The sequence below is a fragment of the Syngnathus acus genome, chromosome 16 (assembly GCF_901709675.1).
Source record: "Syngnathus acus chromosome 16, fSynAcu1.2, whole genome shotgun sequence".
Lineage (NCBI taxonomy): Eukaryota > Metazoa > Chordata > Actinopteri > Syngnathiformes > Syngnathidae > Syngnathus > Syngnathus acus.
Genome location: NC_051101.1, coordinates 2,458,805 through 2,469,669, shown reverse-complemented (window position 1 = coordinate 2,469,669; position 10,865 = coordinate 2,458,805). Strand labels below are relative to the sequence as shown.

Here is a 10,865-nt window from a genome sequence, read left to right as displayed (position 1 = left end):
CTGAAGACTCAACTTTAGGGACTGTTTTAACAACTGTAGCTGTAACTAAATAACTAAAATTAAATACCTCTTTTTACAACAAATTAGACATTTTGCTGCATTTTTATTTTCAATGTGTTGCTTTAGGGGGCTGGTTGGTCTCATTTGTTCTTTTAGCTACATACTATTGGGCCCATGACAAGCTTGGTCCTTAATATTGAGGGAGCCTCAGTGAATGATGAATTTTATTATTGTCAAGGCCAATAAAAAGCATTCTCAGGAATAGTATATTGAAAATACTCAAGTCCATAAATTGGAAAAATAAGTTGCCGTTTGAGTTGCCCATTTCTGAAGACTCAACTTTAGGGACTGTTTTAACAACTGCAGCTGTAACTAAATAACTAAAATTAAATACCTCTTTTTACAACAAATTAGACATTTTGCTGAATTTTTATTTTCAATGTGTTGCTTTAGGGGGCTGGTTGGTCTCATTCGTTGTTTTAGCTACATACTGTTGGGCCCATGACAAGCTTGATCCTTAATATTGAGGGAGCCTCCGGGTGGACGAGAAACGCCCTGAACTGTCTCAGACATGGAAAAGTAAATTATGTGCAGCCCTAAACATTTATCTGAAAATGAATTTACTAAATTACTACAAAACGGTAGAAGCGAAAAGTAGGGGGTGTGGTCGAGTGTGCCTCTGATCCTCATCGCAAAACGACGAGTACAATTTTCGCGGGAATTATCCGTCCACCAGTCACGGCCCGCTGCAATATGATTGGCAACAGAGGACAAGCCGCTGCAATATGATAGGCTCATGTATCTAGGTAATGCCTGCTTGTGCGATGACCATTCCGAACAGGGATCACATTTGTATAAATAATAGTAATACTAATTTAAAAAAAATCTAGTTCATTAGGGTGAGTGAGTGACAGATAATAAGGCCGCCACATTTCAGTCAGACGTTCGGCAGGATGCAGCAGCCAATCATATTGCAAATGCTCGCGTTCTTCAGCCAATCATATTGCGGCGTGGCGCATCCACCCCGAGTAGTGTCTTCAGCCCGGCCAAGCCAGAGCAGCAAAAATGGCCGCCGGTACCGGAGCTGCGAGCGGCCACGGAGCCCGCAGCTCCAACGCCGCTTTGGAGGCCTCCCTGGACCGCCGCTTCCAAGGAATATCCAACACCATGGAGTCCATCCAGAGCCTCTCCGGTTGGTGCATTGACAACAAGAAGCAGAGCGCCCTCGTCGTTCGCTACTGGATGAAGTGGCTCAAGAAATGTGAGTAGCCCGAGCGTGCGCTAAGCTAAGGCTAAAACAAGGCTAAGGTGAAGCTAATTCGAGTTCCATTGTTTCCCGAGACGATGCAAATTGGGGAAAGAATTAATTTGGTGGGACGCGAAATAGCGTTGAGTTGTAGCAGTTAATGGTTGGATTTCCCGATGTTAGCTAGCTAAAGATTTTCGACCAGGCTGATATCTGCTAACAGTTAGCTGCAAGCTAGCAGGCAGTCGGGCCTCCAGGTCCAAACGTTTGTTTCTTCTTGCCAGGAGTTGCCCACTGCAACACGAAACGCTCCCCACCGCCTTACGAATACCTGCTAGTTACGTCTTTTGTGACGTGTCATGCAAGTCTTCAGAATTCATGTGGTTTTGTGTGTTGAGGCTTTCAAATTCGGGCTGCCAGTTGTCAACAAAACATGGCTTGTGGTGGTTGTTGCTCCTGTCTATGTGCTGCCTTCCACCGATTGGGCTGCGTCTACTTGTTGGATGTGATTAGTCAGGGACTCAAAATGTTTCGCTTTTCACAATCCGTCGAATTATATCAAACACTTTCTCGTCACACTAATTGTACCTTTGCCAATGGAATGTTTTGTTTTTCAAGAAAAAAATAATTCCTGCCCTTACTACTGAAGACCACAAATGTATAGAACCCGAACACTCATCAATTCAAAGTGATTTTCAAACATGCGTGTAAACACTTAAACCAATCCAAATTTCAGTGCAAAGAACACAGATAACTTGAACATCTACCAAAGAGCCACAAATGCATCACATTCTACGTTCTGATTTTGTTTGGGTTATTTTGAACTTTTTATTAAAGGGGTTTTCTATCAATATCGATTACGTGTCAATCGCGATGCGTATTTATGAAAATACCACCCAGCTCTACTGAAGAGTTTTGTAAGATGTGTGGAATCGATTGTTGATTTGATTAGGTCTTTAAGCAGTTGAGACAAAACGATGTCACAGCAGAAGCACTTCTGTTTGTCAACCAAAGAAGTGAAGAATCAAGTTTGGGCTGTCGCTAACCGATCTTCTTTTAATCAATTATTCTGTTGATCGAGTCCTTTTGTTTTCTGTGGCTTGTTTGCATTTGTGAGCTGTTTGCAATTGTCTCTCATTTTTGCCAGTGTTAACAACCCCTGTGCTCATTCAATTTTGTCAACATTTGAAGACATATGTTCGGCAGTATCGTGTGCACAGTTGATGGTGCGCATCTGGTTGTTCCACTCGTCTTCCTACTGGAAGGATAGCGACGGAACGTAAATGCTCAAGGCTGAATCTGGATGGAGTCATTGGGTTCAGTGGAGGTGCAGGATTGACCTTTTGCCAATCTGAACAAACGGCACATTTAAATGATGAATTTGATCCCAATCCTTCTCCGTCCTCTCCCCTTCAAGCTTCCATCATTTTTGGTGTTGTTGCAATATTTGGGTCCAAGTTGGGTTGCGGCAAATCTCGCGTTCTTGAAACCGATCCAAGATTACGCTATCAGTGACTTGTTGCAAACAACAACACGAGCACTTGTATTTATTTTTTGGGGCAATTGCGTAATGTGATTGGCGTGTCTTCAGGCTCACATGTTGAAGCTGCTTGCTTTTCCACCGGCCGCACGCTACGCCTGCCGTGCTGTGCAGGCAAATTGTTAAAGTTTGCATGTGCTTGTGCGGCGTCACTGTAAGTGCTCGTGCAGGTTTGTCATCTTATTGCACTATTTTAGTTCTATTTGAGGGGCTTACGATTGTCAATTTGTATGTAAACTCCAAATGACCCCAAGTGTGAGATTTAAAAAGGCATTTCCGGGGCTTCACATTGCTGCTGCTTGCTGTTGCCGTTGCTCGTTTGGTTGAAAACGAGCAAATTGCATGTAAAGCAGCCCATCACTGGCCAGGAGGTTAATCAATTCAGAAGATATTTCCTTTTGAGATGGTAAGGGCAGGGGTCAATCAATTAATTTAGTTTAAAATAGTAATGTGATTTGTTCAAATGAGATTTTCTAGTTGCAAAGATTTGCCGTGATTGGACTGCTCAGACTGTTTTGCGAGTGAAGTGAAGGGGTGGGAGGCCCGGAGAAAGCAAAGCTAATGTTGCCACGCTCGCATCAAGTGAGGTGGCACTGAGGAGTTGCTTGCTCTTTTTTGCCCTGTAAGGTTAAAAAAAAAACTCGTGTTTTTTTTGTTTGGGTTGTTTGGGCTGCTGTCGTCGGTTGGAGCATGTGTGGTGCAAGATGTCTGCAAGTGTGTAAAACACCACTGCGTTCTAATGCGCGTCACAGACACACACAAAAAAAAACATTGGCCCAATTGTCTGTTTTGTTGCCCCTGAAAAATATTTTGTTGCCGAGTTGCTGATGGAACTGTTTTGGAGTTGATACCCCTTGCAAGCATCTGCTGGCTCCCGAGAAACAAAACACAAGTGCTTGCTTCGTCCGCTGAAATAGTTTGGAAAGTTGTCAAGCTTTGCTCCACGTTGTTAGCACGTACGATTTTAACGGCTGGAGGAAGACATTTTTCTTGTCGTCTTAACTTGACTTTGTGCCCTACTGATTTACGGGACGTGCCGGTGAACGCCTGGCAAATTGGCAGACTGCATTTCAAAGTGTTTATTAAAGTTGATAACCTCTATTTGAATCAGCTCCTCACACACCGTTCTGATCCTTGACAGATGGCAATTGGAAAGTTCGATAGACATTTTTAACAAGCGGCACCGAAATTGACACGCTTGATTTGCTTTTCGAGCCACATGAATTGATGTGATGAACCAGATCTGGCCCCCGAGCCTTGAGTTTGACACCATTTCTGCCATCGTTCAATGGTCTAAATTCTCTGACTTCAGCTTCTCCAAAAGTACAATTCTCTGATTTCTGAAATCATTCGTGAGAGTACATTGATTGGCTCGCTGTTCATCTGCATTTACCGTATTGCAGACGGACATTTCTATAGCTATTGAAAATATTCCAGAATGAAATCTCCCAAGTGTAATATTTCTGCCTTGCCTGAATGAACATTTTGTGTGTATTTGTGGGTCCTTCCATCTGTTTGTTTCTTCTATCAGCCGACCACAATCATCGCTTGAATCTCTTCTACCTTGCTAATGACGTCATCCAGAACTGCAAAAGAAAGAATGCCATTGTGTTTCGCTCAGCCTTCGCCGACGTTCTTCCCAACGCCGCCCTGCTTATCAAGTGAGCCACCGGCTTATCAGCTAGTCTCTGCCCAAATGCTTGAGCGTGAACCCGATTGTTGTGTGTGCGGCCTCAGAGACGCCAAGGTCCGCAAGTCGGTGGAAAGGATCTTGTCCATCTGGGAGGAGCGTGGCGTGTATCCCGAGGAGCTGATCAGCCAGTTGAAAGCCAACCTGAACAAGAAGGAAAAGGAGCGGGACAAGCAGAAGGACAAAGAAAAGCTGAAGGACAAAGGTGAAGAGACGCCGCCTGCGACCGGTGAGTGTGCCGCACGCATTTGGTTGGGCCCGCCGTGCAATTTGGAAAAGCAACTAGCGGGGCAGGAGCTTGAGCGAGATGCCACGGTCGGATTTAAGATGTTTGTGGATGCTTAGATCCAGCCAAGACCAAAGCCGCAATCAAGTCCAAGATCGTGGAAGAGTTTGCGGTAAGTCTCACGCAAACGTTAACATGTTCGTTGTTGTGGTTTGACGTTGCGCTTCTTTTAGCCCGGCGCGCTCATCGAGCAACTGTCGGCATATGAGCGGGTTGCCGCGGAAGAGGACTTCAGGGAGAAGCAGCTGGCAGCTCTCAGGCTGGACATTTGCAGCACCGAAGCGCTCAAGCGGCTGAAAGGTTGAATTTCATGCTCACGTCAGTCTAAATTGAGTCTTGTGCCTCTTTGCTCAATCCTGAAATGACTTACAGACAAGGCGGGAGGCAACAAGTTTGCCAAGGACTTTGAAGACGGCTGCCAGACGCTGCAGGACTTTGTCGGCTTTCTGGAGGAGGAGTTGAAGACGGGGCCCTCCCTGCTGGAAGCTTTGGAGAACGCTGACATCTTCTACCACACGCAGTACAAGGAGGTCAAGATTGTGGCGAACGTGAGTCAGTGTTGTGTTGTTGGGAGGCTCTCTTGAAAATCGAACTCCCCCATTTTGACAACGCGGCATTTTTTGGGGGTCACATTGTCCATCTTCCGATGTCTTTCCGTCCACCCGCACAGGCCTACAGCGCTTTTGCCAACCGTGTGGCCAGTCTTAAAAGGAAGCTGGACTCCCTCAAGTCGACTCTGCCCGGGTCCGAGGACTCACCCGTCCCCTCCCCCTCGGAAGACGCCCCCTCCCCCACCGGCTCCGACTCCCCCTTTGTGGGGATGGGCGGCACCGGAGCGCGGGTGGACCCAGAGCTAGACGGCAAGGCCATGGATGAAGGAGACCTGCCCGGTGACGGCCAAGAGGACGCGGAGGCGTCTGATGAAGAGGAGCGCTCTTCCTCAACGGCCGGTCAGCCGCCGAACCGTGCCCTCACCCTCTCGGCTGACCGCACGGCGACGCAGGTCCAAAAGCGTATTTCTCTACGATGCAGGTGACAAGACGAGCGTGATGTCCCCGGTTGCCGTCAAGTCAGATGCGGGCTGCAAGACTCCCACCACGCCTACCAAAGTGTCAAAGGCTAACAGCACTGCCGCGTCAACATCGGTCACACCTCAAGCGACATCCGCTCCTCTGGGAGTCAACATGGCCAAGGTGGACCTGGGAAAGATCAGCTCCATCCTCAGTTCACTCACAGCTGCCATGAAGAACACAGGTGTGTGTCTTGGCGTGTCATGGTCAGAGAGAAAGTTGGAATCTTGACTCCGACATTGTCTGTTGGTCGGCCACTTCAGCCTCTTTCCACATTGCCAAAACAATTCATGTTGGGTTAAATGACGACAAAACTGTCCTTAAGTGTGAAAGAAGCGGACTTCAGGAATGCTTTTCACAGAGGGTTTGCCTTGAACTGGCTTTTTTTCCCCATGCTCTCGCGTGTCCAAGCAGGGAGCCCCTCAGGCCGGCCGTCTCCGGGAACACCCGGCGCACCGTCGGCCCAGTCGACAGCCTCCAAGGCCACACCGGCAAGCCCCGCCCTCGCCACTATATTGTCACGTGTTGACATCACACCCGAAGGCATACTCAACGCTCTGTCAAAGAAAAACACACCAGGTATCCAAATGTATTTGGACTCTGGCAAAAAGCAAGAACTGTCAATTTTTATAAATCTGTTTTTCTTGTCTTTTGACAGCGTTGTCATCTCTCCTGCACAATGTGACAAACTCTGCTCAGCCCACCCGAGCTTCACCAGAAACAGCAGCGACCGCATCCTCGTCCTCAGCAAAGACCCCCAAAGCAAAATCCTCGATGGGAAACAGTCTCAAGCGAGACGCGCCCAGCAGAAACAGAGTCTGGGAGAAGGGCCGGCAGCTGTCCCCGCCTCCACCGCCGCCTCCTCCCCGCGTCTCTCCTCCCAGCCTGGAATCCAAAATCAACAGTTTCTTGCAGGGCAATCCCGGTTTCAGTCTGGCCTTAGGCGACGCCAGTCCCGATGGCGTGGATGGGACCCCGGTGCGCGATGAGGCTGCCGCTACCCCCACCCAAGACGAGATCATGGATGCACCCGGGAGCGTGCCCGAGTCTTTGGGCTCCTCTGGCAGCAACAACCTTTCACCCACGGCGTATCGCAGCGAGCCCTGGGACGCTGTGATCACGCCGTCGGCAAGTAACGACGACGGCGCTGGTGACTATACCTCCTCGCGCTACGGAGGTGCAAAAAGGAGCAATGAGGCCAAGAATGCGAGGAAGCAGGCAGCCTCCGCAGGCACCAGTGAGTTCGCCAAGATGAAGAAAGATGCACAACGCATTCAGGCTGCGACGGCAGGAGGCGGCGCGAGAGCCAAGGCCGAGCGTCGGCTCTCGGCCGGCTCTCGAAAAGCGAGCGTGGGCTCGGAAGACGGCGGCCCTAGTGGGAAAAGGGTGGACGAGCGGTCGCCCGGTAGGGACGGAGGGGGCTACCATCGCATCGAGACCCTGGTTTCCCATGCACCGAGGGCGCACCCATTGAGACGGTGGGCTACTCGAAGCAGCCTCCCGCGGGAGAGCGAATCAAGACGGTGGAGAGCATCCGCGTGATTGGCCGAGACTCTCGGCGAGGGGGAGGAGCCGGCTCTCGCTCCGGGGCATCAATGTGGTATGAAGAGGAAGAGTACATGGAAGCGCATTCCGCCTCGCCCCACACCGTCCCCACTCCTCTCGGCGCCGGCCAAGGAGGCGGCGGGGACATGCCTCCTCCCGCCATGCCGCTCCCGCATCATCTCCTAGCTCACCCCTCTGTTCCTCCTCCAGTCCGTCACCCGCTCCCTACTCTCCCCCCACCACAAATTCCCTTCCAAATGCTTTACCATGCCGAGAGTCTGCAGACTCCTCCCCCTTCCCATCTCCTACACCCGCCTCTTCCCTCACCCCATTTCTTTAGCGCACCCCCCACTATACCTCAACCTCCTCCGCCTCCCATGTCGCCCACACTGTCCCCCTCTTTACCCCCAGGGATCATGGTCGGGGGACTTTGCTTGCCGGTCGACCGATGCAAGCCGGCCGGGCAGGCACGACGGCGCGGAGCGAGGAGGCCCCAGGGGCAACAGGCCCTCGCCTCGCCCCCTCCTGTCTTTATTAGGCGAGCCTCCCAAAGCGCCCCGTCCCGGGACGGTCAAAGAGCCGTTTGGCGCTCACCATACGCCCCCTATCCACCGCCCGGGTGCGCCCGGCGCTCCTCCGCCTCTCCTGGGCCGAGTCAAGGAGCCCCCAAATGTGCAGCCCCCGCCCACGTCTCCTTCGACAGACCGCCGTCCCCCTGGTTGCGGACGGCACGCCCGCTAGATCTCCTGCGGCCCCGCCTCTTGGGCACAACGCCCCAGCTAGTCCTAGCGGGCAGCCCCTCAACCACCCTCCCAGTCCCGTGCCCCTCTTGGCACTGCCCACTCAAAGGCCCCCCCTGCTGTCTAACCCGCACAGGCCGCCGCAGCGGGGCCAGCACTCGCGACATTTTAACGAGCAAGGCGGCGGGAGGTTCCGCGGCAACAAGCGTCCTGGCCCTCCCTTCGCAGGCGGCCCCTTCCATGGCCCGAAGAGACCCTTCCAACCGCCGCGCTACTGAAGTGGCCACATGCTGAAAGAGCGAGAGAAGGAGCGCAAGCCACAACGCTAATGTGTGCGTGTCGGCCTCGCTGCTGTGAGCCTAGGTATATTTCCCTACTTTGAATCCTAACACTTGTGTGTAAATAGTGTATTAAATCTTCAAAGAATGCTTAGTGCACCGTGTTGTATAAGCGCATCTCTAGACTCACTGTGGCATCATCCTCAACGCATATTAGGAGATCAAACTAGCGTAGAGGTCAGCTACATACATCTATTTGAATTCCTTACAGTGGTCATACATTTCACGGAAGGTCCCACTTGATACACAGCCAAAAAAAAAAAGATGTCAACTCATGAACCACAATTTGTTCCAAAGTTGCTTTTCCTCCCTGAAGGTATAAATGTGAGCACTGTCCTCCAACGGTGTTTGAAGCCAGTTCCAGAATTTGTAAATAACCCTTGTCAAATTTCCTCTTCCCGCCTGTCCCTCCCGCCTTTGTCATTTTAAGATTATAAATATGAACGAGTGACTGCCTGCCTTTTTTTCCTCCCCTCTTCAAACTCTTGTAAATGATGCTCACTGTTTCAGCCTGTTGTTAATTGTGATCCAGGCCATGGAAACACTCAATTAGCGCCGATTGCCTGTTTTATTTGTTCATTTTTTTCCCTTTTCAATCCAGCATATAGAAAAAGAGTAAATCATTTTGTGTTTTAATTAGGGATGGGCATGCTAGTCCACCCGTAGTTGTTCTGGCTAGAACTATAGCTATAACGTGATGGGAAATTGAGTTACATCCATGCAGTGACTCAAAATAAGTTCCTTGATGCTTTTCGAGAAGATTAAAGTTCAAGATTTCCCTTCACAGCATGTACTCAAATGCTCATCCCTAATTTTAATTTCAAACCTATTTTGGTGCCTTGAGATATGAGTGACCCGATTCGCAAGCAACGATATTCACATGCTAGCATCTCTCGTTGCACTTTTTGAAAGATAAATGGTGGCGTAAGACATTTTGACAATTCATGTAACGATGTGCACTGTCACCTGTTCTTTGTCCTCCGCGAAAAGTGACGATTGCACAATTTTGCCGAGTCACTCTTAGTACTGGAAGAAGAGTTTTTGTTTGCTCTGCACTGCCTCCGATGGCCAAGGCGAGCACACCAAAAGGAGAAGGAAAATTAGGTGGTTTGCAGAAACGAAAAACTGTTCCCGTCTTTACTGTGTTTGTTGGTGCTGTGACGCCTTTGCAAGTACAACTGTAAAGAATGCTATTGTCCTAACGTAGACAATTTTCTGGGGGGGAGAGTGCGGAACAAACGAATGGCTTTTCCATTCATTTTACTCAGAAGAGTTTTGAGTATTGAGCTCACGGAAGATATTCAGCTGGGATCTCAAGGCACCAGCACGCTTCAGGTTAGCATCATGGAGGGAAAGCAGTCATGCCACAACTTTGGGGGGCTCCTGCATGTCCTGACTTGAATAAAATCCAGAGTTTGAATGAAAGAGGAGCGGGAGGGGGCGGGTGGGACTTGATTCGCTCTTGAATAAATAGCGCTTTGTAGTTTCCGTGCGCTTCTCTTTCTTGTATAAATGCCGTTGAGGTCGCTCTAGACAAAATTCAAATTTCACTGTGGCCGATCAAACACATTTGCATTGCTAAGGATTGCTCTGATGACTATTCACCGGAATACTGTTCAGTTTATCTCTCAATGTCTAAGCTTGTCTAAGTTTCTTTTTATTTATTTTTTTATTTTCCATTTAGAATGTATTTTTTCACCCACGTTGTATTCTTAACCCAAGTTGTTTCAGCCATAGTCTGTTCTGTGAATCTGAATTTGGAAAGACCTTTTAAAATAGATCAGAATTTAGATGACATTTAAATCACCTATACACCACTTCAACCTCTCTCAGTACCACACAGGAAATATTAAATTGACACTCTTGTTTTGCCATCCATAATTAATTCATACCACTCATTTAAAAAAAAAAAAAAAGTTCAGCAGTGTAAGTTATAAAGTGAACTGAGCACATACAGGTGCTTCTCATACACATACATACTCATTCACTGCCACAATGACGTCACTACCTCCAAACGGGTTATCTGAAGACTGCTTTAGCGTCACCATGTGTTCGAAATCGTGTACAACACATACCACTGTTCATTTAAAAGTTGAACATTTCCCCAGCCGGGACGGAATTTGCCCCAATTTGTTTAGTAGATGCTACCTGGATTGTCTTGCTAACATCGGTTCCCCCCACATACGTTGTCGAGTACATTAACGGTTTTAATCCCCAACGGTGCGTCTAAATATTATTTACGCTTCTCATCCCTTAACCCTGCATTTATTTTAAATTCGTGTTGTGACAATTAGTAATTTGTAGACTCTGAACAACGCAAAATGGGTGTATCATAACTTTGCTTTTGTTTGTATCTCATTCATTTATTTCTTTAGTCATTTTACAAACTAAAAGGTTGCCGTTGAATAAA

At 48.7% G+C, this 10,865-nt stretch overlaps 1 protein-coding gene across 1 annotated transcript; it reads left to right on the top strand.

Annotated features, from left to right (window-relative positions):
• Positions 1-1,033: 1,033 nt before the first annotated feature.
• On the top strand, positions 1,034-9,943 carry rprd2b (regulation of nuclear pre-mRNA domain containing 2b). Its single transcript, XM_037273463.1, is given in 13 exon segments — positions 1,034-1,261; positions 4,318-4,447; positions 4,524-4,705; positions 4,822-4,874; positions 4,936-5,062; positions 5,135-5,310; positions 5,433-5,712; positions 5,795-6,016; positions 6,244-6,411; positions 6,491-7,276; positions 7,279-7,834; positions 7,836-8,049; positions 8,081-9,943. Coding segments are annotated over 13 exon segments (3,405 nt in total). The 5' UTR covers positions 1,034-1,065; the 3' UTR covers positions 8,396-9,943.
• Positions 9,944-10,865: the final 922 nt, after the last annotated feature.